The 26,765-nt window shown below is 39.3% G+C and overlaps 3 protein-coding genes across 7 annotated transcripts in view; 2 read left to right on the top strand and 1 right to left on the bottom strand.

Moving 5' to 3' along the window:
- Positions 1 to 20,363, bottom strand: part of LOC118418298 — a 48,637-nt gene extending 28,274 nt beyond the window's left edge. The window contains exons 1-7 of one of the 3 annotated variants that reach the window (XM_035824153.1): positions 20,138 to 20,363; positions 18,381 to 18,911; positions 6,978 to 7,039; positions 3,240 to 3,346; positions 2,542 to 2,670; positions 1,468 to 1,519; positions 537 to 610 (exon numbers count right to left, since the gene is read on the bottom strand). In XM_035824153.1, coding sequence (XP_035680046.1) covers positions 537 to 610; positions 1,468 to 1,519; positions 2,542 to 2,670; positions 3,240 to 3,346; positions 6,978 to 7,039; positions 18,381 to 18,805 — 849 coding nt within the window. In that variant the 5' untranslated portion in view covers positions 18,806 to 18,911; positions 20,138 to 20,363. The remainder of the gene's footprint in view (positions 1 to 536; positions 611 to 1,467; positions 1,520 to 2,541; positions 2,671 to 3,239; positions 3,347 to 6,977; positions 7,040 to 18,380; positions 18,912 to 20,137) is intronic. The other 2 variants (XM_035824152.1, XM_035824154.1) reach the window with 2 other exon arrangements.
- Positions 20,364 to 20,426: 63 nt separating this feature from the next.
- Positions 20,427 to 23,731, top strand: LOC118418299. Of its 2 annotated transcripts, none has more exons than XM_035824155.1 (2): positions 20,427 to 20,585; positions 21,046 to 23,731. In XM_035824155.1, exon 2 carries the CDS (start codon positions 21,121 to 21,123, stop codon positions 23,545 to 23,547), a length of 2,427 nt encoding a protein of 808 aa, XP_035680048.1. In that variant the 5' UTR covers positions 20,427 to 20,585; positions 21,046 to 21,120; the 3' UTR covers positions 23,548 to 23,731. The 2 variants fall into 2 exon arrangements, with proteins under 2 accessions (XP_035680048.1, XP_035680049.1); XM_035824156.1 differs by having other exon boundaries at positions 20,465 to 20,585; positions 21,072 to 23,731.
- A 423-nt stretch (positions 23,732 to 24,154) lies between these two features.
- LOC118418301 (zinc finger protein 227-like) overlaps positions 24,155 to 26,765 on the top strand; it is a 10,097-nt gene continuing 7,486 nt past the window's right edge. The window contains exon 1 of one of the 2 annotated variants that reach the window (XM_035824158.1): positions 24,155 to 24,281. The gene's annotated coding sequence lies outside the window, so the exon portion shown is untranslated. The remainder of the gene's footprint in view (positions 24,282 to 26,765) is intronic. The other variant, XM_035824159.1, reaches the window with a different exon arrangement.

Below are 26,765 nucleotides of genomic sequence, written 5' to 3'. Positions count from 1 at the left end.
AATGAAATTGGTGCACAAAAATTCTTTGGGTGCACACTTATTTAATAGATTGAAGTAATAACCTAGTAATAAAACAAAGTTACAAGCTATCAAATTCTTAAACAAGTACCATGATAGACATTTTTATTATCTTTTTAACACTTAGATGTCAAGAATATGATGTATACTAGTATACTTTGATATCTTTACATACACAAACCTAAGAAAATATTTTGGTGCACCCTGTGCACCCACAGAAAAAGATTGGGTGCACATCTCCAATTTTGGGTGCACCTGGGTGCACATGCACCCAGTATTTCGAGCCGTGCTAACCCAAAGTACCGGGGGAAGAAATACAATTCTGGGAGTGAGTACAATCATCAGCGAGCTTTCCTTCTATTTCATAATAAAACTTTAACTACTAAAAAACTAAACCGACTATAGAGTGGGGATAAAACAGTGCTTTCTAAAGATGTAACAGTTCTGCAAATCTTTGTAGATTGTTTCCTTAATATCCACTCTTGTTATATCTTTGACAATATTGGGAGACAGCTCACCTTCAGTAAGTAGGCCATACTATCTGTAGACTGGGTGCCTACCCAGTGGAACCTCCGGACAACGGCATTGATCCCTGAACACAAGTTAAAGTTAGAGTGGTACTTAAGATAAGACCTAAGCAAAAAAATGCTATTTCCTGTTTCAACCCTGAAAACATTAGGGTCGATAGGTACTAGGGATTATATTTTGTGAATACAATACAGTAACAGTTAAACATAGTACGACTGACATGCATGAAGCCATTTATATTTTAGATGTCAAAGTTTTCAAACTTCAATTTTGTGAATACTAGTTACAAGTCTCATTCACTAGATATGACAAGCATTTTATTTACTAAATATAGGAAGCAGGCTGAATAAAAATTCTAACAGGAAAGTATCTGACTCCACTGCCCAACCAAAAAAGGCTAGAGTCTGGAGCTTTTCCTAGAGTAGGTCAGGAAACAGGAAATACAACATTTGTTTTTCCTAGGTCTAAGGCTGCCTATTTGGATACAGCACTGGAAAGCAACAAAAGTTATCTAGACAATGCAATATGCTGCAAATTTTTAGGACCTTAATGATAACACTTTTAATAGGGCAAGATGCAAATTTGACTTTCTTTCCATTCTTAGTTTCTTGCATTCTAACTTTGTAGAAAAGGCTACAGCGTAACAAAACCCCACTACTTGGCTATCTGGATAAAATTCTGTGAATCTGTGTGCCGGAATACGATTCTAGCTCTTCTAGTGTTGGCTCCAGCTCAGACATGTAGATATGAGGGAAACATTTTAATGACTGTAAAATTCCACACCTGCAAAAGAAAAGCAACATGGAATTCCATAGCTTGTAGCACACTGTACAGAGAGATTGATATTAGCACGAACCTATAAATGAACTACAAAATTCTGTTGAACTGTTGTTACATTAAAATACTTTTTTAATGTCTTACCCATAACAGCTCCTTCCTTCTTTTGCCAGCTCGACTCTTCATCCTGACAAACCTGGAAAAAAATAAAAAATTACTTTAAACAGATCATCAAGGTGTATACTTGTGTGTGGATAGTTGTCAGCACCAAGGACAGATATGTTTACCTATGTAAATAGCGTTCAGCACCAGGGACGGTGTCTTTACTTGTGAGTGAATGGTGTTCAGCACCAAGGACAGATATGTTTACCTATGTAAATAGCGTCCAGCACCAGGGACGGTGTCTTTACTTGTGAGCGAATGGTATTCAGCACCAAGGACAGGTATGTTTACTTATGGCACTGCATTCAGGAGCTGAGGGCACTCCAGGGGTTCATAGACTACTGGGAGTACAGACATTACAGAGGCTACGGACATGACAATGTGTAGGGACAACACGAGATATAGACACAACGGTATGTAACATAAAGGTATTTAGGTTGGCTAAATTGGCATTTTGACCTTCCATTGTTTTCTCATTTATGAATTATCTACTAACAATCTGTAGTAATTACAAAATATTTGTTTTCATCTAATTAAAAAATTAACTACAGATCATTAATAGATATCAATTTGCGCAACCGAGAGTTTGTAGCTTTCATCATTATGCACCTGAAAAACATAGTTTCATTGCAGCGGTATGTACCAAAGTGCTGTATTTTGTCATAGAAAAAAATAATACCAGGGGCAATAAAACCTGATGAAGTCATCAATTTTGCCCAAAAAAATCAGATTTAGAATTTTTTCATGCTCATCTATCAATATCCGTTACAGCTCCATCCTTTCATAATTCATTAATGAGAAAACAATGGAAGTTTAAATGCCAATTTAGCCAACCTAAATACAATTTAAGTTCGCGGGGATTTAATTTTGCGGTAGCGAGGAAAAGGACTTTTCGCGGTGGATTTAATTTCGCAGTAACACCATAGACTGCAGTCTAACACTAATAGAAAAACATTAATCCACCGCGAACATTTCTGCATTTACAGTACCTTAAGTCAGAGTAAAAAGATCAAATCAAATATGTATTTCTAAATAGCTTGAAATCAAAGTCCTGACCTTGACTAGTTGTGTGAAGAAGTCCTCCAGCTGCACCAGACTGAAACACTCGATGACAGGAGACAGCCGCGCCACCACAGCATTCCTGATGGCCGACCAGATGTCAGTCAAACCTGAGACCAGCAGGTTCTGGATGGGGAAAGCAAACATAATCATAGAAAATCTCTCACAAGATTTCAGATATTTCTTACAAAAACTTACACATACTTTTATCAGTAATTGATTGCTTTAGCATTTTTTTAAATGGGTGTTGGTTTGTTGGTAGGCTGCTCTGTTAACTTAATACTAATAATAGATTCTTTTGATCATGACTTTGTCACTAGTTGTCATTATATTATTAGTACTACGTTGGCAGTGTTTGAGTGTTTTGAGGCTTTATTGGTTGAAGAAAATAACAAAAGCGAAGTATAGGAGAGTTGATTAGTCATTTTTAACCAAGTTTATAGTCTACATGATGATAAGAAAAAGGTGACTTAAATAAAATTATACAAACTACACCAAACAGATTCCTTGTAGCAAAATGGACCATTGTTTTGAGTATCACCCATTCACAAACAATTAGGTCCAGGTTCAGGTCCGGACCTGGACCTGATCCTCTGAACCTGGACCGTACCTGGACCTGAATTTTCTGTACCGGTACCCAGCCCTAATCATGAGGTTACATACAAACATTACTAATAGATGTATAAGACACAAACCTTGACCAGTTGAAAGTTGCCATGGGTCAGCTCCTGGTCAGCGTTGTGCTTGAGCCAGTCCATCATGTGGATGTATGTCTGCATACGCACCACAGGCTTGCTGTGGGCTGGAAAATATATATTCACATACATGAAAAATGGAGGCATTGTTTTGGTCTGTCTGCATGTTTGCATGATTGTGTGTTACCATGATTGGCTGGATTCACGCTGTGGCTTTACCGAGGCTGATATCATCAACATCATTTAGACGAAATGCCTACAAAAAAGAAATGGACCACATACATAGAGAGATTACTCAAGGAGGTCGCCAAGGGGATGGAGGAAGAGTCTATCTAGTACGTGGAAATGAGCAGAGTAATCACAACCCAACTGAAGATGGGAGTTCTCACAACTATTGGACTAAAGACATTTTTTGGACATGCGAGAGGGAGAAAGATCTCGGTGGCTTCCAGAGTCACTCCTTTAACGTCAAGAGAAGAAGAAGAAATGTTTGCATGATTGTGTGTTTGTTTCTGAAATCTGCTTGTTGGCGTTTCCGGATATTTGTGATCGGTAAGATTGTGATAATATTTGGTATGTAGGTAGTTCTTGGGAAGACGAAGGTCAAGGTCGGTTATCACCTTCTGGCAGCTGACCTTGGCACTGCAGCAGAACTTCCTTTTTTTTTTTTGGCTAAAAACACTCAATTATCAGCGAGTCCATATAACTTTCAGTCTAATCTATTCATCATGAAGATGTTGTAGAAAAAAATATATAATTGCTGTGTCTCGAGTTCAAAACTTTTCCATGGGGCAAATAAGATATTGAATTACAATGTTGTAATTTCCACATTATATTTCTGTCAACCTATACATTTGTATCTTGTTTAAGTACCTTTTCAGAAAAACACTTTTGATAACCCTTTTTTACTTTTCAATAAATGTATTATGGTAACTGTGACAGTGTATACTATACTGATTCAGATACACTATTGCACGCAAACTTCAACATTCAGTATGTCTAAGTTAGTATTATATCTTTGGTATCATTCATTACAAATTATAATTTTGTGATTTCAAAGACCATCAAGGATATTCAAGGGTAAGTTTGCCTTTTGAGTACTGAGTCTATAACTTCATGACATTTCCCAAAGGACAAAATTTCATATCAGACTGTACTATAGAAAACAAATATTGGAACCAGATATAAGTACTTTAAGCTCTTTCATTGCTCCTTTGTGAGAAATACAGCATCATATGAATGCACATGACATTTACGATCTGCTACATGATAGATAACTCTCCAGGGAAACCCCTGATGTTTAATGATAGCTCACGGTCAGACAACTCAATAGGAGATCGCTGTGGGCGGAATATGTTACGGGAAGTGAAAATCTCCGCCACAGAAGGCATTAATAATATATGGAGTCACTTTGATGAGTTATAAATGTGTCAATGTGTTGAACGATCTTGCACAGAAGTGCTGAAATGAAACATTTGACCTACTTTTGGGTGAAAGATATTTAAAAATGATATTTGGTATGTTGGTAGGGTAAACAACAGGAAGAAAATAATAGATTTTGGTCCCCTAGCATCTATCTAAAGTACTGTAGCTGTTACAGTAGAACTTCCAGTTTTGACATCTCATATTCTGGATATGCTTTGTTGGTTAGAAAGAAGTAACTTAAGTTTGGGCCCTCTAACTGATTTCTTTGGAACTGCAGGGGTATTTTAGATGCGGCTTTGAGACAAGATATAACTCCAGAATGAATATGTTTTTCTTTTTTATAATTTGCAGAGTTTGTAAGAGTTACTCAAGCAACTGCAAAGATTATAAATTTATCCAGTTGCTTGAGTAATTGTTATCTTGCATATCTTGATAGACAACAATGTACCTGGTTGAATAACCTTGGTATTCTATAGATAATACAATGTAAAATTACAAGATGCAATGAACAATGAAAAAATTCAAACAATATATATGGTCACATTCAACTCAAGATTTTTTTTCATTCTTCATAAGAAAAGATAATTTTTTCTAGAATTCTTTAATTTGCAAATTGGGGTAATTTTTAAGGAAAACATTTTCCTATTTTTCCTCCAAATTGAAGAAAAAAACTTGTAAGGGGGACCTTTTCCTAGATTATTTTGAGTTTTTTTTTTAACATTTTCCTGTAATGATTCATCTTCAAAAATTGCCACGTAAAATTAAAAAAATCTTTTGCATGCTATCAGATAGTCTGTGTAACACAAACTCCGCTGTCCAGGGCTGTAACTGGCCCATCCTAGGGGGCTGGCGGATGTTTGGCGGGCTGCTATAAGCGAGATTTAATCAGGCTAGCTATCAGACAGGTTTCAGAATCAGTGTGTAATTCAAGGTGTCTAGAAAGGCTTTGCTAATACACACTGTACTTCTTATCTTTTATTACTCGCTCCAGTAAACCTGCTCTAAGGCAATGTCAATCTTGCCTTCATGCCTTCAACCTTCATACCTTATGCATGCGTATGTGAATATACCATGGAGGGGCCATTATAACTGATCTGATTGTACCTACACTATACTGCGCTCAGGCAATGATTTATGCATGTGTACATGGTTCCCTGTCACGCTATGAACATGCCTTTAACTTCCTAATACTATGTAAAAGCTTTCGTGCTTGGCCAGACTGTCATTGTCTGAAGTACATAATATTATGTATACTTACAAAATGTATATATGAAACATGAAGCCCTTGATAATTGGCAAACTCTACTGAGACATAATAATCTAATATGTCATACTCTGACATGCACGAACATTAAATTTTGTTGATTCTATACTGCATTTGGATCCCATTACTGTTTAAGATCTATCAGTATCAACCTTTCATACAAAAGCACCACTGCACTTCAACAAAAGCTGCTAGGATGCCCAATCCTCCAACACTTCTTTGTCATTCCAAGATCTATCTACTAAATCCGATTGGCAAATTTTTAATGCATAACATTTCACATGCAAATTTTTCATGCGCAGAAAACCAGTTTCCTTTAAATATAAAAAATGATACAAAATCCGAAAGTTCCCAGAATTCGAAGTTCTGCTAGTGCTACAGTACCACATTACAAGTAGCTAGGGGGCCCAAAATCTAATTATTTCTAGGTTTCATTTCTTTTAAAGAACTAACCACATACAGATATTTACACAATTCACTGAGGCCTTCTTTTTTTTAATGCTATTTGCACACACCAAGCCGAGACAAAAACATTACCTTCTTGCAAAGGTAATTAGGGCATGTAACCTAATTGATAAATAGATCTGTATTCTGTATCTATATAGCCGGTATAACCGCCCTTCGGCGTAACACACTAGCTTCGCAGGCACGCGGTGCAGCAGCAGCTGGTTATATTACACTGGACGATCCGTCACACCTAACTTTTGCACATCTATCTGCAAGCGTTCTTTAAAACTATCCAGAGAAGATGCCCCTACTGTGCTTGGTGATAACAAATTCCACTCTACGATAGTTCTGGGAAAATATGAATTTTGAACACATCAATCCTAGGTTGGTAACTCTTGTATTTGAAGTCATGGCTGTTTCTTGTTCGTTTTTGAGCTGGTATTAGATACTTATCAGTCGGTACGTCCACCAGTTTATTGGTCATTTTGTACATCATGCAAAGTCTAGACCTTTTCCTTCTGTCTTCAAGACGTGATGTCCACTGCAGATCTTGATGCAGATTAAAATCATGTACAAATTATAAGTAGAAAGTTCTGGCCTACCTTGTTGGATGGTACTGAGAAGACTCTGCAGCAGCGGCATGCACAGGTTTTGGCAGAAAAACCTGTAAACAACAACAACAACAATAATCAACATCTCATCATCACTACTGCACATACAAAAACTGAATCACCTTTCCAATTAGGATATTTGCGTTTCATTTAGGAAATGCCTTTTCTGGACAGGGGGATTTTAAGTGTCAAAATATCCATAGATGAACAGTGACAGAATATATTAATAATTGATAAAGTGATTATGGGCAAGCGTGACAGCAGTAGGACATATCCCTAACCTGGGGACTATATAATATTCCATAGAAATTATAAGGAAAAAATGAAAACATTTGACCACAAAAGCAATGATCTTGAGAGTCTGCAAAGAGTGCTGTTGAGGAAATAATAATTATCAGCACTGGAAATACAACCTGCATATGCAGGTTAGTGCAGGTAGAATTGGAGCTGTGCAGGTATTTCTGACATCTACCTGCATCTAACCTGTACTGGTCCATGTACTGGGTTTTATACATAGATGTCCTATGATGTAAATGTTTTTAGTTTGTTATTAGCTGCATTGAATGTTACTACCTGTTAAGTAGTATCAAAGAAAAGATAGCAATGGTTCCTGAACAGTTTTAGTAGCATCATCAATTAATGCTTCCTAAATTCAGAGTGGTGCAGGTAAAATTTGTCTGGTGCAGGTAATTTTCAATGTTACCCGCACCAGTGCAGGTATGCAGTATTTTGAGCCCTGATTATGATACTTCTGGGAATAAGAAAGTGCCACATGAATTAAGGAAAAAACAACCTCCCTGATAGAAAGATCTTTGTAAACAATCTTACTGTCAGGAAATTTAAGAACAGCTAATCAAGGAGTGCACAATCTCATTAAGCTAGGTGGAAGGAAGCAATGAAAATTCTGGTGTTACCTTACATTTGATCAAGATCTTGGGCCTAGGAAAAAGAATGTTGTGTTTATGGTCTTTTTGGTCCACCGCTAGCAAGGGACATAAACTTTTCTGACATCTGAGGGACAAAATGTTGTAGAACCATTTTCAAACATGTTCAATCTCCAAATATCTGTTTCAAAAGAATATTATTATTTATACCACATCCCACATAATACTAAAATTTGAATATGATGTTGAAAATACCGATATCCTAATACGTTAAATCAGTTTTGCATTGTATAACTGTATATGATAGATAACCTAGGCCGAAATTTTATAGCTCCCATTCTCTTCAAATTTGAAGAGAGGACAGAAGGGATTTGGAAGCTATAGTGCTGCTGAATACCTGGCTAACGTACAAATTGTGCCAGCTATGCTAGTACAGGTACAATCTATCATAGAAAAAGGCTTACTTCAGGCTTTTCTACCCACACAAACATACCAAACACATGTGGCATTTATCATTTCCAATATTGCTTTGACACACTTAACAGGACACGTCGCTAGGAAAAGATGACATGTGAACAGAAGCTATCACCTGATAACTGAACAATAACTTACTACAACCAAACGCAACCACTGGACTAAAGTAATGTATTTTTCAACTTGTATCCTGTAACCAATTAAGAAACAGAAAAGCTAAATTTCTGACAATACACAATATCATAAAAATAGAAGTTATCAACTCACAAGTTAACATCAGTAACCTATGGCCAAAAGTACCTCTGGCCTATTCAACACATAAAATCCAAATATGCATACAAGTTGCAGTACTGTAGGGAGATGCAAGGAGGACCATTTTCAACCTTGACCTACGTCTTACCTACATCTACCCACTTACCAAATATCATGAAGATCCATCCACAGCTTTTGGAGTTATTCTGTTAAAATTTACACACACATATCCACAGCAACTCCATTAAAATAGCAAAACCAAAAATATAACTTCTGGCAAAGGTATTAAGATTCCAATCTAAGAAATAGAAGAACAGCTCCTGAAATGCTACATGCACACAAAACATGTAGCATGTACACAACTTGGAGATTGTTGTTTCCTCGGCAAACATGACTAAAAGATAAACCCAACATGCCGACGGTAAAAACAAATATTTTTCTTGCTACCGTTACACGTATACATCCAACTCCTATTGACAACTCAAACAGTCTTATCTTCTATATACACACAAACAGGAAAAATTGCAGCCATGTTAGCAAGCAAATTCTTATGGATAAGTTTATTCAAACCTAAATGTTTGTTGCAAGTGAAATGATTCAAATTATGTAACAGTAATTATATAAGGATGGGCCAGTTTTGAATGGAAAGAATGGGAAGAAAATGTTATGGTAGCAACTACAGACTACGATGGAATGTTTTAAGAAGATTACACTTGAACAAAAGGAACGTGCATTATGTTTATACCTACAGTGTTATTTCTACCAAACAGAGCTTAACACTTTGAGAAATACGTTGTAAAACAGTTACCTAAAGCCTAAGCATATCATCAACAGATTTGTTTTCCACATCTACGTGCGATTGGTGCATAAGAATATCCTGAACGTGCAATTTTGCACGTAGCAAATGCTACCGACTACATATTATTTTGCATGTAAATTATTGAAATTGTGTGCAAAATGTTTTGCCAACATGCAATTTGCATGCATCTGAAAAAAGGATTTTGAGCATTGATATCATAACTTGGATGAGTACTAGAAAAAGAACTTTGCATCATTAGATGGTGCTTTAGTGACCATGAAAATCCATTGCTTAACCATTACGACCTTTGCAATGCATGCTATATGTGACTGTTCAATGCAGGCTTTTAGCTAGGATTATATTATAGGGGTCCAAATGTCTTGGTGAGTTGTAGCAAGTGTAATACTAATAGGCCCGACTATTTGGGGTCCAGGGGCATTCACTTTCCAAGGTGCAGAGTTTTTGAGAATTTCAAAGTTTAAATGGTGCATTCTAAGGTATCCTGAGGGGCAAAATTACTGTCAGGGATGTCACATTTGAAGACTGTGACCACAAGTGACCTAGTGGCATCCCTGGTCAATCAGAATTTCATGCTTGTCAGAGGATCTGCCCCCCAATGCAAGGGCGTCTTTTGCCTCCAATTTCTTATTATTTTCAGAACAGTGAGTCCAAAGGCATGTGGATGCATCCCTGGCTAAAACTTAAAGCCTGGTTCAATGCCATCAGCATATTTAGCCATTAGACATTGAGTTTTTCCACACTCTAAAGGCTTTCAAAGGATTACATGTAACTATGTAGCAACTGTTGTCATGGCAGACTTATTCGACTGTGTTATTTTCACTGTAACTGTAATATACATGTAATACTGTGAATGAAGTTACCTTCATGGGCCATTGGACTTATCAGTGGCATGACAGCAGCTGATTATATCCCTTAAAGTTAACCTGCCAGAGTTTCAGCCCTATAAAATGCTATCAGTACCAGGGTTGGACGCTGATCTCTAAAAAGAAACCCCCGAACAAGGCCGAAGTTCCTAACTTCCGGGGGTTTGTGCGCTAAGTGTGCGCAAAGTTGCTACTTCGGGGGAATACGCTATCCCGGATATATCCGGGTGCGACACACAGGACATGTATATGTGTGCCGGATATATCTGGGTTTGGCAGTTTAAGGGATATTACACTGAACGACCCGTCACACCTAGCTTTTGCACATCTATCTGCAAATTCTCTTTAAAACTATCCAACAAACATTCCCCTACTGTGCTTGGTGATAACAAATTCCACTCTATGATAGCTCTAGGAAAATACAAATTTTTAAACACATCAATCCTAGGTTGGTAACTCTGGTACTTGAAGGCATGACAGTATCCCTTTTCATATCAAACTCACACTTGAAACCCCGAGAAAAATTTTGGTCAGTATTTTGCCTGCCTACACCTTTTGTCTGTACATTGTACAGTGTTATGATGTGTTGGAGTTGACTCTACTGTTTGTCTGTAGCACCCTTTCCGAGTGCCTAGAAGGTGGTTTCCAACTTGTGCCAGGGTTTACATTACTGTAGGAGTATATGACAATAGCACTATCGTGTACTCAAAACCACCGTGGACCAGGGTTGTGGCCTGAGCACCTGTCCTTCAGTCCTTTGACGGAATTTTGTAGCTGGGGACGGAAAAAGATTTTGCCCATTCCGTCCTCTGTGAGCAAAATCTAACTCTCAAAATGCAGGCAATAGCATTTCAGAGGGTCTAGATTTTAAAATTTTTTAGGGGAGCATTCTCCCGGACCCCATAGGAACGCTATGCCAAAGCCATTCAAAATCGAGGGGACAGAAAATGATTTCAGGCTGGCTACAACCCTGCCGTGGACATATAATTTTTTCCTTACCACCAAATCAAATCACTGCTAACTTGAATAGACTTACAGTATACAGAACATAGTGTTGATCTATAAAAGCAGCATTTCAGTACCATGGACAGGGAAATGTTGACTATTTTTTCTAACAGCATTACTGACAGACTAGGGATGTCCCTGTAGCTCTACTGGTAGCAGCCTCACAGTTGAGCTTCTAGTTTCAATTAGTTGATGACTGGGGTTATAATCCTGGGAAGGGCATTCCGGTTGGGGCTGCACCTGTCTTTTGGAGGGGACGCAAAATGGGAGTACGATCACCCAACAGCCAGCAATTGCAACAACGGCAATTCCACTCGCGCTGCAAGTCCAAATCCCTTATTTCAATCATCGACAGTGGCATACTCTGCATACTCCAAGTGCGTTCAAATTATTCTTTAGAGAAGCGCAAGCACTAACATTAGATTTAGAAGCCTGTGTTATCAACCAGTCTGGAACACCCATATCAAACGTTATCGCAGCCTAGATATGACAAAATTCATAAATTGCAATTTGAAACTGTTACCTCGGTGAAGACAAAGCTCTTGCCTGCAGCGTTCTTGTTTTGTAAATAACAGTGCTGACGGCTCGCGTAGCCTAGACATCATTAACAGATGAGCTGTATAATCTTATAATTTGCCTTTCTCCTAACACACACATCTGGATTATTGGGAGTAGTATACTGTAAATGCAGAAAGCTTCGCGGTAGTTTAATGTTAGCGGTTTTCATGGCGGTCGCTTCACTAAAACCACCACGAACATCTTTCCATTGGAAGTAAGAGACTACAGTGCATGCGTGGTGCTACCGCGAACTTAAAACCACCGCTAAAATTCCTTTCCCCGCTACTGCAAAATCATATCCCCACAAACTTAAATGCTTTACAACTTAGTAGTCACCAAATTACATGGGCTTCTAAAGCAGTACATGTAGCCTACTTACTCATGCCTTAGGTCACACTAAATCTGCTTAGGAACATCTCAAGCCATAAGGTCACAGAGAAACGGGCAATTACTTCAAGAGGATCAAATAATACTTCTTTGCACTGTCAATTATACTTATATAATAACAGTTCATACTAGTAGTACATGTATGTATGTAGCCTCCTATGATTTTAATGACAAGGCTTGCTTACACTTACTGTAAAAGGATTTTATTGTTCTCAAAGATTTAATTCCTCAGAGGGGAGAAAATGGAGTTTTGTGGTGGTTGAAAGAAGGGGGTATACATACATGTACAGATAGGCAGAAGACAGAATAAGCACTTTCGTAGTTGTTACATGTTTGTAGTGAAATGGCCAACGCAAAAATTGCAAACATACCTTGAAAATTTCAAGAAAAAGTTACATTTTGCAATGTGGCATTGAATGTAAATACCAAACCAATTCATACATTTTAAGTCTGTAAAATCATACAAAAAAACAAGATTTCAAATCTCTGACAAATGGAATCTGATGCATTTTTAAGGCTCCTACTAAGTGTAATAGACGGGCTAAGATTTAACTAAGAAGATGACCACCATCATGACATGTTGAAAAATCTTATTTCTGCACCTTATTTTTAAATTCCATTGTCAAACCATATCTTTGAACTTTTTAGAAATCCTTAATATATCTCTTGCTCTTGCAACTAAACTGTAATGCATTTAAGTTCGCTGGAATTTAATTTCGAGGTAGCGGGAAAAAGGACCGTTTGCAGTGGTTTTAAGTTCGCGGTAGCACCATGCACTGTAGTCTCTTACTGCCATGGAAAAATGTTCGCGGTGGTTTTAGGTTCGGGGTGAATTGGCAACACGAAAACCGCAAACATAAAACCACTGTAAAAATTTCTGCATTTACAGTATGCAATAAGTGTACAGTACAATGTACATGCCTCTGCATTTTTCAAACCCTACTTTGACCTCAAAACTTGGCCTATTTCTGTCCAGCGCCCTAATTACATTTTGACATATATATGCAGCCCATTACAATACAATTAGGCTACATTGTAACATTCAATGGTTCACGGACTGTCACTCTTTTAGTTAATGCAGATACACAAAATGTAATAAAAAAAATAGAGTCTTTTAATATGTACGTGTGAGGTGCTTATCATTATTAATATTATTAACAGGGCTGACAAATATACTAATTTTACCTTTCCTGCAACTATGTGATTCATGATAATTTTATTCTGACAAGTTGCAAGCTGTTGAAAGATTTTTTTGCAATCTCCAAAGTTTGACTGTAAATTGTATGTGCAGGTGGGATATTTCTTATCAAGCCTTGCTAGATATACTCTAAAAACTAATGCGTTTAGCCAAGGAGTTTAGCTCGCAATGATTTCATTTCTTGGCGTTCGCTATTGATTGCAGTGAAGGGGTTACCACAAAAACTGTAGACTCTTTAAAACAGTGTGTCCAAATAATGCCTGGACACATGCCTGGCAAAAAGCCTGACCACAACAACTGAACAAGAGACTGTCAAGGCTAGACAGCTACACTACTACAAATTTATCAATGAACCATCATACAGTAGATCATCATATTAATGTTTATATCATACCCGGGCCATATTTGTGTTCTATATCAGAGTTCTGTTCTGACTGGTCCGTGTTATTCATATAAACCTCAGCCCTTCCGCGGGTCTGGCGATCCTACCCGCAGTCAGGCCGTACCTCAGGCGATACATATAGAATACAACACGGTGTATTCTGTATCACCCGAGGTACCAGCCTGACAGCGGGTCGGATCGCACGACGGCCGAAGGCCGGAGGGTGATCGAACCCGCGGGAGGGCTGGGACCGAGGGTGATTTTATTTATGTCATACCCACCTGAGAAAACCACTGTTTTGATGCGAAATGCGCCAGAAGTTGAACAAATTTGTTGCCCTCAAATTTGTTGCCCTCAGGTATTCGAACTTTTGATGGCGCCGCACTCGGCCCGCTCAAAACAGTTCGATTTATTCGAATAGAGCCCGTGTGATAAGCCCGGGCCGTACGGAAAGTTATCAGTCGGTCCGGAACACCCGTATCGAACGTTTTCGCGTCATAGGTATGACATAAAGAATTATACCCCATGTTGTATTCTATATATCAAATATATCTTGTCTGGGGTTTCTAGACAGTTTCCAACCATTAGGATCTGTGAAAAACAGGTGTCAGTGGTGTAACTTAGCTAAAAAGTACTCTCCAAGCAGAGGTTTGGCTCCGACTATTTTGTTGACATCTTTTTTGTCCGTCTTTCTAGAGTTTGTCAAGGTTTAATCTTGTCCCAAAAGGCTAGCAGACAAGAAGAAACCCTACAAAATATAGAAAACCTGACAATTTTAAAAACGCCTATTAAAAAAAAGACGTCAAAAACCGAAACCTGGAAACTCTGTTTGGAGAGTGCCCCAAAGGCCCCAGACGTCACAGGTTTGTTAGGGTATGGTTTAGGCCACACCAATTTAATTTCTTGGTTCACGGATTCGCTCGCTTCTATTTTTTGGAAAAAAAAAATAAATAAATAAAAACACCATTAATGAAACCATTCACCAACTTTCTGGTGTAGCAAATTGACCTTTATATTATAAGCTCCTTAAAGTGTGGGTACAGGTACTGTTACTGTACAATAATAGTGTTTTTGTACTTTTTTCAAGCTGAAAACTATTTTTCTTTATGTTTTGGATTAGCCGTTACCTTTACCCCAACCATTTTACAATTTTTATTTCTATTTTTATTTCGCCCTCTCGCTCCATATCTTTTATGAAAAAATCCGTGAACCAAGAAATTAAATTGGTGTGGCCTTATCTCTAATTAATTTCTCTTGGGACAGAAACAGGTTGTAATTAGTTTTCCTGATGGGGCTAATTACCGGCAGATTATCATTCTGCACACAAGTGACCCTTTTCCTTTGTCAACTCTAACAAATAGGTTTCAGTTATTAAGCCCTATTCACCATTCATAAACACAAATACAGTATGTACAGTTGTATCATATCATATAAATACACAAGAGATGGATGGATGGGAAAGAGGACAAAATTTAGGGAAAACTGCACGAAAACCTTACATTAATGCCATTTAAAAATCTACAAATTCAAAAACAAGCATTGTGCCTGTACCTATATCATAACGTGATACAAGAGGGTCTGCATGGGGGTTCCCAACAACGCTTTTATCAGTATACATTAATAATGGTATCACACTAAAACCAATGAAAGCAATTACACAAAATTTGGTAAATTACCAAAATAACTTTAACAAGATGCCTTTCCCTACGAATAATGTGAAATCAAAATGTATGCTGCCTATGTCTTGACAGTGTGGTAAAGGGACATACAGGCCCTCATACAGCCTTCAGACACTTGATACAACCTTCATCCAATAGATATAGTTATAACAGACTAAAAGAAGTGCCCTGTATACAAGCTGGCAAAAGGGGAACTTCTGAGCTTCTCATAAAACTGTCCGAAATGTCCCCCATGATTTCCGCCAAATAGGCCATTTTCTACAAGATTAAACATTATCCCATGTGTTTAATGGAGTGTTAATAAGACAGGGCAAAGAGAGCAGAAAAATCACATTTTAGAAATTGGTCCCTAAGAAGGGCGGTCTCCAAGACAAGACATCCCGGGGCAGAAATTTGCTTGTTGGATGGAAAAAAATTCACCCTGTTCCTCCAAAAAATGAGCTTCAAGACACTGTTGAAAATGTATTTCTGTAAGCTTATAACAACAAATCCAACAACAAAAATCAACGATATTGGCTCCCAAAGAATTGTACAGAATAAAATCTAAAGCTAAAGACAAAGATGTAATAATAAATACCCACCTAGAAGAAAGTCAAAAGAGGTCCATCAGACCATGTCTAACATGCCTGTAAGGAGGCTGAAATCACCCTGAAATTGCAGACCTATCTGACTGTCTGTCACCTTTGATATGTTTGCGCACTATCTGCCTTTGAAAGGCAGAAGCATGGTTCAAAATAGCTGCTCACGGCCAACTCAACTGATCCAACCGGTGCACATCACTAAGTCTCAAAAACATTCAATCCTGTAAAAATATCTGTTTCCAATTTCAGCTATAGATCATAGCCTTCAAATGTTGACATGTTTCTGATTTCCATGTTTGGATAAAAGGCGTACAACGCTATGCATATATTATGTTAATTTGCATAGTCGTCCGCATAATTTATGCTGAAATGTAAACATAGAAGTCTGCTAATTTGTTCTAAATCAGATATAGTATAACTAGTATGAAATTTGGAAAAGAAAACAACTACAGAGCTCATAATAACATATGATTCTATTTTGATTTGATAAAGTAAGGGAGAATACTACAGGGAAATTACAGAGTTTTTATTGAATATAAAACTATAGTATATAATCTGTATTTTCAGTTCAAAGCACTACTTTATATCACTAGTATGTGGTGCAAGTATACAAGCTGATATTGGTTTGGCCAGTATACCTTAGGTGGTCGTGTACATTGGATTACAGCGGCAAGTAGAGTAATACCGCAGCAATGTCGTAATCGATTTAGGTTGCTATGGCAACATCCACGGCTTCCTCGCAACCACGAAAAATGATACTCTCTCACACGCAGACAAAATGATTGGTTCCAATCTCTTGCACTGAAAATATTGCACCAAAGATTTTATCTTTTATATGGTAGTCACAGATAGCTTTACAAAAAACTCAGCACGAATTGAATTTCTTTACTTTGGGTCTTCCAGCCACGATGGACTAAGAGATCAAATTTGTAGGGCAGAAAAATAAACGGAAAGAACATGCAGCATTCATCAACTTTAGACATATGGCAAACACCTGTTGAATCTTGGCTGAGAATGTACAGTGTGTTACAATTTTATATCAATACACGTTTTGATGTATTTAGTGTTGGGCAAATCATTGGCCCAATTACTGTAAATGCATTTACGTTTGCGGGGATTTAATTTCACAGTAACAGGAAAAAGGACTGTTTGTGGTGGTAATAAGTTCGTGGTAGCACCATGCAAGTTGTAGTCTCTTACTGCCATGGAAAAATGTTTGCGGTGGTTTTAAGTTCACGGTGAATTGGCAACGCAAAAACCGCAAACATAAAACCACCGCAAAAATTTCTGCATTTACAGTACCCAGGACCCATAACTTAGTGAAAGCGCCCACTGATCAAGCAAGTGCAAATTTCTATGGGTGTGATTTCAATATCCCCTCAAAGGCCCTCTTGTGAGTGTAAAATTGCTTGCAAAGAAATTGGGATATTTCCTTTCAGCTTGTCAAAGGAATTGTTTTGTCGCTTTCAATTTGTTTTCACATCGGCTGTTTTGTGTAAACAAAAATAAGCAACAAAGAACATTTGTTGTTTTTCCTATCAACCGAAACATCCATCATAATCTCCATAAACAAATCTAAAGATAGTTTCAAACAATATTTTTTGTACACTTACGTCAACCAAAATTGTTGCAAGCACTTAACATTAAAAAGAAAAGAATAAAGCCCCTAATTATTTACATATATACAGCAGAAACTGTTACAAGTTCCTTAACCTATTTTCCCAAAATGAAATCTGCTTTACCGAAGGCGCCTGAGTCAACAGCACAACACAAGCGGAACCAGCGCACCTACTTATCCCGCTAACTCTACCCTGCCAGGAAAAGCAAATTCTGGGGCTTGAAAAAAGTTGAAAGGAAAGTGGAAAACCATCCAAACACACAGAAAATTCCAAAGCACTGAAGTGGAAGAGAATGACTTGTATATATATTAAATAAGGCCAGTAATTTGAAGTCGTTAGAAAATTCTAGATGGAATTGCAGGCTTGGTTTCCAGAAGAGTACAGAATGGTACACCTCAAAAATCCTGAGTGAAAACGGTTTTTGAGAGTATTGGCTAGTTCTTCTGCTACTTGTGTACTTAACACAAGTATAGACATTGAAAATGTGCCATTTCACTTTCTCTAATCAATCAACTTCAAGTGACCAACTGTTTCTGATTGACATAAGAATGACATAAAGCAACTTTCCACCTCTATTTGGCTGCGAAATCACAAGCAAGTTGTCTTTAAACACCTCATACAATGCCTTGTACACACTGTATTAGCAGGACTTAGAAACACTCGCATAGACGAATAAAAGAACGACTTCTCACCATTTCAGGAACTCATCCAGCATCTCATTCAGTTGACCTTTGAACTTCCCATTGTCTTTGGTCAGCAGCTGACCTTGGGACGACCTCTGGCCGTCTCCGTCCTTCGCAGCGCAGAGCAGCGCCTCCGACCAGCCGAATCTCCGCTCGAACAAATACCGCGTGACGGCGTTCAGGTCCGATTGACCGCCCCACACCACTTGCGGCTGTTTCTCTGGGAAAGGGTCCTCGCCCTCTTCATCTCCTAATGACCTGGTCGCCATGGCGAGCCACGCCTGTTCGTCAGCGTCCATGGAGGAGTTGCTCGGTGTCTGATTGACAGGCGGGCGGGGCTGCAGCTGCGCTCGCAGGCCGTGCAGAACCTGAATCTCGAGTTCCGAGGACTTGTGCCCGAGAGCGATCAGCGACAAGAGGTCTGAAGAAGCCATGGGGTGGTTTGAGGTGTCACGGTGGTGCCCGTGGTGATGATAGAACAGTGCCTGTTTGGATGTGAACTGAACAGGACCTCACAATAATCCAGAGCTAGGACATGATCTGTAATTGTAAAAGAAGGGTGACAAAAAATATTTCAATAGACCATGTTGATTTCATTACTGTAAATGCATTTTCGCGGGGATTTAATTTCGTGGTAGCGGGAAAGTGGACTTTTCGCGGTGGTTTTAATTTCGAGGTAGCACCATGCACTGTAGTCTCTTACTGTTATGGAAAAAATTTTGCGGTGGTTTTAAATTCGCGGTGAAGCGGCCGACGCCAAAACCACGAACATTAATCCGCCGCGAACATTTCTGCATTTACAGTATATAGATAACATCCTCTAGGAAACCCAAAACTGATGCAAGCATGCGAATAAAAAATGGTTTGGAAAAAATGTTGCCTTCATGATGAAATCTAAGTGGTCAGGAAAGTTGAACAAATGACTGAAAACACAGAGTATGGTATACAGAACAATAGATCCTTAATTTTTGTTCTTTCATGTCTTCTTTTTAACTTTGGAATGGACTTTGGCATTCAAGTTATTTCCACAACTTATCCATCTTTTGATGTTTTTTTGCCATATGATATATATGTGGCATATATTTGCGCATTTTACAGCTGCATTCAACAGGATGGGTTTGATTTTGATACATCAGTATAAATGTACAATACATACACATCATGTTACAATCATATTTTCAATTCATGTTTTGATTGGGAGTAACATGAAATAATACATTATACCAAGGAGGTTTCAACCTCCTTGATTATACTAATTTATACAGGTATATGATTAGATACTATATAACAAACAATTATTGTAGAGTAACATTAAATACATAACAGTAATTGCCTGTATATGGTAGTAAAATTGACATGATGATATATGCCCAAGATGATATATGTACAAAATCTTCCTTCCTGAACTCATGATCAGTTGAACTTTTATTATATTATTCCTTTATGAATACCTACATGTTATATAGATGTAGATCATAACTACTGGACACCTTCAATCTTTAATCAATTCGTAAATCATTTTGACGTGTTGTATGAAATGCATGTTACGTTAGTACAAATCTTCAAAATAAATATCCCATATTCTTGACATCACTAAGGACGCTTGCTATGGGGGAGGGGGGCACAAAAATTCAGGTAAGTCCACTTATAATTGAGTTTTCACGAATAAACAACAGTTTTCCCTTATCAAATAGATCGCCTGGGTTCTGGAAGAAGTAAAAAATTGCGTGGAGCACAACAAAGCTTGGAATACGTCGCAAACTGACCTGCATTTCACGTTTTTCCTCATCCATGGCAAAAATCCTGTTTTGAACATCCGCCATTTTCAGAAAACATTTCACGGAAATAGCCGGAGATTGTCGATGTTTGCCGAACAACAGGTGGTCCAGATATCCAAGTTTCTCATTGGATAGAAAAAGAATCTTTCACTCAATTATTTACCCTGGTTATTGTTTTGTAAAAGACCATTAAATAAGAAATTTGTACGAAAGAAAAAAATCTGTCCACACGAATCTGAGCTGAACTCAACTCAAACGTACTGTATTGTGCAGCACTGCTCCCTAGCGGAATATACTGGCACTGCACAAGTGAAAAACGAAAGTGGGGAGCAGAAGAGAGGTCTCCATATTTTAATATTTGTCTGTAGTTTCGCGCTCCCCTGGGCTTTTGATTCAGCCAAAGAAAGCGACGTATTGCCAACAAATGATAGTGAAGGTAATTATGATTTGATTTTGCCTTGTGCATGCTTTGCTCTGTGAAATGCCACGAATTGTTGATTATGATGTGCCCCCCTCCCCACGCCCCTTTCCATTCATTTTATAAATAATAATCACCAGGTATATTTTGCCAGCCAGTAGGTACCCAAATTATAAGTAATAAGGGCAAATAAGGCTGTTTAACGTGGTCGAGGCACCTCCTCGAGCACGGGACCGCCTTTTTACGTGCCTCCCGGAAGACGATTTCGTGGAAAACTTCAATTTGTTCAATCAAATTCAATCAGAGGCTAAGTCTTATTGTTCTGTTTTGCTAATACATGTAGCTTGTAAGGAGTGGTGTTTGTATTTGAATGAAAGTCGTATATGATGTAATGCATGCAATGCGATGATGCACTGTTTATCCTAATATAAATGCTATGTGAAGATGATCTTATTGTTGAGTCTCTATTTTTTTCCAGAACAAAATTTTCCTGTTTTTATGCAGGCTGAGTTGGAGTTGAAGCACTCACTGACAGTCTCAGTGTCTAGCAAAAATGTCACACATCAAGTGTGCCATCAATGACTCAGCAGAGAAGTATGGAGGAGTCCTTAACATCAAGGAGGAACTGTACGACCTGGAGTATGACTATGACAGGGCAAACCATTGTGCTCAAAACGTGCCATTTGAATTAGGACAACAGCTGGAGACAGCCCTGAAACAGAGTCCTCTTCATGATGTATTTCACCCTAAAGATGATACGCAACTTACAGGTTTGTATACTACAAAAGGAAACAGTGAACAAGGTGTATTGTCCAGAGAAGGATTTAGTAGTAACTCTTTCTCCATGCCTCGCAATGTCAAATCAGAACCAGATTTAAGTGATACACACCTTACAGGCACATGGACTTCAGAAGAAGACTGTGAACAAAGTGTATCATCCAAAGAAGGATTTGATAGAAACCCTTTCTCGATGCTTCCCAATGTCAAATCAGAACCAGATTTAAGTGATACACACCTCACAGGCACTACAGAACAAGACTGTGAACAAAGTGTATTGTCCAGAGAAGGATTTGATGGTAGCTCTTTCTCAGCGCTTCCCACTGTCAAATCAGAAACAGATTTAAGTGATAAGCGTAACATAGGTACAAGGGCAACAGAAGAAAACAGTGAACAATGTGTATCATCCAAAGAAGGATTTCATAGTGACTCTTTCTCGGCACCTCCCAATGTCAAATCAGAACCAGATTCAGAACCAGAAAGTTACGAAAGTGTTTGCATCAAGGAGGAACCAAATGACCCAGGGTATGATGCTGCAGATCACAATAACGCTGACATCCCATCATTTGGAGCAGAGAACCAAGATGGAGAACAGGGTCCTCTCAGGATTTGGACTGTTACATCGTCACAGCTTGTGCCTTTGTCTAAAACTAAGGGCCACCATGCGACTAGGACAAGTTCGGTACATGAAAACGTTGCTGTTGGTGCCCAGTCGTTACCGAGGGACAAAGACAAACAAGACGTCAATCAGTCCGCCATGGAAGCACAAAGCGGGACGTCACATGATGACCTTCAAGTGTCCTTGGGAGGACAGGTCAAACGAGGTCATCAAGAGTCTGTTGTCGAGATCAATAAGAGGCAAAAACGAGGGATCGTCACCTCACCAGCAAGTACAGTTGTTAGACAGGAGGGTGAAGATGAAGACATGATTGATACTGAGGCTGTCTCGAACAAGAAGACAGCTATGACGTGCAGTTTCTGCTCGTCGACATTCACAAGCAAGATTCTATACGAGACCCACCAATGTAGGGACGCCATCTACTACTGTAAGATCTGTTACCTGGAAAGTACCAGGCCGCGCCCGTACACCCTGACGCCGCTCCCCAAAGCCGAACGACATTTCTACCTGCATTTCCATCCGGCGTACTTCGGAACAACGGATCCCACCATGACGGACTGCCTGACGTTCAAGTGCCAGCTTCCTGAAGAGCTACAAGGGAAGACGTCGCTACTGAAATACGAGGAGGTAGACTCACTGAAGGATCTTTACATTGGGATCTTCCAGTCACGAGGGGACAACCCGTATAACTGTGGTTTATGTGGGGATAGCTTTACCACAGTAGGTGCTAGGGTGTGGCACATTTCCAAAGCTCACTTGGAGCACAAGAATCGGAAATGTGGCGCAACAGAATGCGAGAACTCGTTCTACGCGACAAGCCAACAGGACAAGCTTCTGCGGCACATGTTTGCGGCGCACTGCGACTTCGTGAAGGGACAGTCGGTGCACCTGAAGTGCAAGTTCTGTACGATGCAGTTTCGGGACCGTACGGACTTAGAGTGGCACTTCTACTGGCACATGAAACCGGACATGAAGTTCGGAATGGCGGCTCAGAAATATTCCTTAGGTCAGCCAATGGAGGATTTAACATCCGAAGATGCTCGTACGTTTCATTTCCGATGCACCATATGCACTTTTGAATCTGTGGATAGCGTGAAGGTGCAACTATACACGGCCGCGGATTCACGCGACCACCTAGCCTGGCACTGGAAGAATCAACTTCCGCCAGAAATCCGGAATAATCCGACCATTTTCAACTTCGAAGCAGACTTTGACGCAATCTACAACTTGTACATGACCCCGCATGCTCCTGATGCGATGGTGAAATGCAAGTTTTGTGGCAAAAAGGTGACTGGAGAAGGTATGTGTAGACACTTAGAGTCCTGGCATAAAGACCACATCAGGAAACCCCACCGCTGCACACGTCCAGAGTGCAAACATCTACAGTTCATAAGGAAACAGGACTTTTTTGGGCACATGTTCTTGCAGCATGTCGGCGTTATCAAGACTGAGACGACGTTCGTGTTTTCGTGTCAGATCTGCGGAAAGACGTTTCCGAACCGACGTCAGGTGGAATGGCATTGCTACGCTCACAGGGTCAGGCTGACGATTTCAGCAAGACGGTGGAAAACAAAATGCAATTGAAATATCGAGAAAAAATGTGCAATTTATATGCATATATATATTATGTATTAGTAATGCAAATAGATGTACAATGCTACATGCAAATATAAGTCAATTAAAGTGCAATATTGTAAGGACATTTTTATAGAGACGTACAATGTACTTGAATGTAGGAAGCACTATTAAAGTTATACGCAAACATTTATTTCCCTTTCGTGGTCTCTTTTTGCCCTCTGGAAGAGTTTCCAGCAATTGAAGTCAGGTTGAATGGTATTATCGACAGTCAATGAAGTGATTATTTGATGCACACCAGGAATTGCCTACTCTTATAAATATCATGTAAAAACCGAACAAAGACTTCGTCGTTTCAGAAAAAAGCAACCTTCTCTATTCTTCTGTAGACGCTTCGTTTCTGTAGACAATTTACAGATCATGTAAAAAGTAGAAATTGGCCAAATATTACTGAATGATATGCCAAACCAAGTTAGCCATTTGTTTATTCGTTTATAGCTGGTTAACTTATTAAAACTCTATTTGGTCAGTAACCTATAGACAGTGTCTGGTAGAGACTACACTCTAGCGGAACAAATCAGAACTGCAGTTACCTATGCCCAGTGACCTACCGGAAGTAAAATGCTTCCCTTGCACTCTTGGGGTGACATCCATTACGTCACTTCCTGAGCTCACCGCGTCTGACAGAGGAGCACACCTCACAAGTTTCTAAGATTTTGGCGTCGTTTAAGAATTTCCTTTAGGTAAGGCAAGTGTGTCTTCGTCTATTTTATCTGCTTGCCCCTTATTTGCAGTTGACTGACCTCTTTGTCGTCTGCTCTACTTGGTTTTATTGTTATTCAAAGTTGGTTAGTTTATACGTGAAACAAAGGTGATTTTTACGCCATGTTCGGGACGCGTTTTCTACATATAAATTTTGGTATACTTCACTTGGACCTAAATCTTGCAGATCGTGTGGTCCAGCAGCTGTTGATTGTTACACTGAGAACAGTAGTTTGGATAATTGTAGGACGCAGTAGGTTGAAAAGGGAACGTGATGTTTTGAAAGGGGGTTAGATTCAGAGAGCGCCTCCGGACTGTGGGAGGGGGGCGGTTATAGGTGGGATAAAATCAGGCCTGATTAAATCTAGCTTATAGCAGCCCGCTCAACGGCCGAGCGTTTAAACAGACTAGGATGAAACCAAACATTAGATCATGGGAGTGGCCTGACTATGATCTATTAAACTATGTTGTTGTTGTTGTTGTCTCTATTATCCGCTTGTTTCGTCGGAGGATGGTCACATGTGCTGTCTTTTCTCTCTCACTGTGCTTCTTTCTCTTGTGTACTTCTCTTGCTGCTTTTTTCCAATTGGTCGGCATGCGGCACACATCTGTCGGTACACTTTCTTTCTCTCTTTTCTCCCTCATCCTATGTTCTTCTCCGTTCCTTTCACATGTGTATGATCTTACTTCACATGTGTGTTATCAGTTTTCAGTCATTCAAAAACGTTTTGTTTCTAGGATGTAGTCCATCATTGCCTTTTGTAGCCTCTCTGATCCTTCTTTGCTGATTTCCTCCAGGGTGCCAGAGTATATTTCCAGACTTCCTGTTCTCTCTAGCTGGTCTTCCTCTTTTAGACACATGTATGTTTCCCTCTCTAGCTCTTCTCTTTCTTTTTCATATTTGCAACAATCCCACAGGTAATGGTCGATGGTTTCTGGTCTCTTGCACTGTTCACACTTGTCTGTCTCACATTCTGGATTTGTATGTATTTCCATGCAGTTCAGCCTTGTGTGTCCACTTAACACTTGATTCAATAGTATGTTTCCTTTTCTGTACGTCTTATTTCCAATCCTTCTTGCACCCACGTTTTTGATTGCATTATGCGTGGTCAGGGACTGCATTGACATGTCATATCTGTTCTGCCAGCTTTTCGTAGAATTTTCTCTGAGTTCTTTTCTTATGTCTTGTTTCGTTAAATGTGGCGTCTTCATGTGTTCTTCTGTCATTGCTTGTCTGGCCGCTTCCTTCGCTAGACCATCTGCCATCTCATTACCAGGTATGCCCATGTGCCCAGGAGTCCAGACTATTTGTACATTATTTCCATTTTCAGTTATTTCAGTAATTGCTTTCCTTGTTAGGATGGTTGTGTCAAAGTTGCTCCTGGGTGCTCCAGCGTTTAATACAGCTTCAATGGCAGCTTTACAGTCACACATTATTATGATGTTCTTCCCATGTGTGTCAGTATCTCTTATGAAGTTTGCAGCTAGTAGGAGGCCATATAGCTCTCCTATATAGTTGTTACCTTCACTCGTCACGGATTTCTTCAGACAGACTGGTGAGCTCTTTAGGCCATTAAGGTAAACAACAGCTGCGCTTCCCGTTGGGCCAGGATTACCCAGTGTAGAGCCGTCTGTAAAACATACGATTTCATCACGTGTGACTCTTCCCAACAGTTTCTGCACCTCTTCTGTACCTTCCTTCTTGTTTAGTGCGTCTTGTATCTGGAATATTTTCCTCGTTCTTACAGGTTTGAAAGACAATGTGTCCTTTTCATACTTATATTCCTCTTCCACTTGTATGGCAGCTTTCTTCCCCATACAGTGTTTGTAGCATCTGTCCAGTCGTGTTAGTGTTGATGGCGTCTTTTCATTTTCCGCCGCTTTCCACCTGCTCATCATTTGTCCTATGGGTGTGTTCTTGCTTTTCATTAGTATTCTGGAAAACTCCATCGCTTGGCACTCTCTCAGGTGTATGTCGAAGGGTGTTACATTTGTCAACACCTCCAGCGCCTCAGTAGCTGTGTGGGATAGGCATCCTGTGATCTTCAGCAGTGCCTGTCTTTGCACTCTTCCTAGCAGCTGTATGGAGTTGTCACTTGCATTGACAAGAAGTGCTGCCCCATATTCCATCTGAGGTCGCACCAGCGTTCTATACACATGTGTGGCAGTTTGTTGATCAAGGCCTGATCTTGGGTCAATCACACTTGATACTGCTTTCAGAGTCTTATATGTCTTCTTAGCTTGTTGTTCCACATGTGCTCTCATATGCAAGTTTCTGTCCATGTGTACACCCATTAATCTTTTTTCTTCTGCTTCTTTCAATATGCTGCTTCCCATCTGTAGTACCACTTTCTTTCTCTGCTCCTTAGGAGGCTGGAATACCATGTATTCAGTTTTGTCTGCTTGTATTTTTGCATTCCATTTGTTACACCACTGTAATGTGCTGTTAATGTCTTCTTGAACTG

This window comes from Branchiostoma floridae, chromosome 6, assembly GCF_000003815.2.
Source record: "Branchiostoma floridae strain S238N-H82 chromosome 6, Bfl_VNyyK, whole genome shotgun sequence".
NCBI lineage: Eukaryota > Metazoa > Chordata > Leptocardii > Amphioxiformes > Branchiostomatidae > Branchiostoma > Branchiostoma floridae.
The sequence above is the reverse complement of the archived record's forward strand: the minus strand, read 5'-3'. Positions and strand labels throughout refer to the sequence as shown.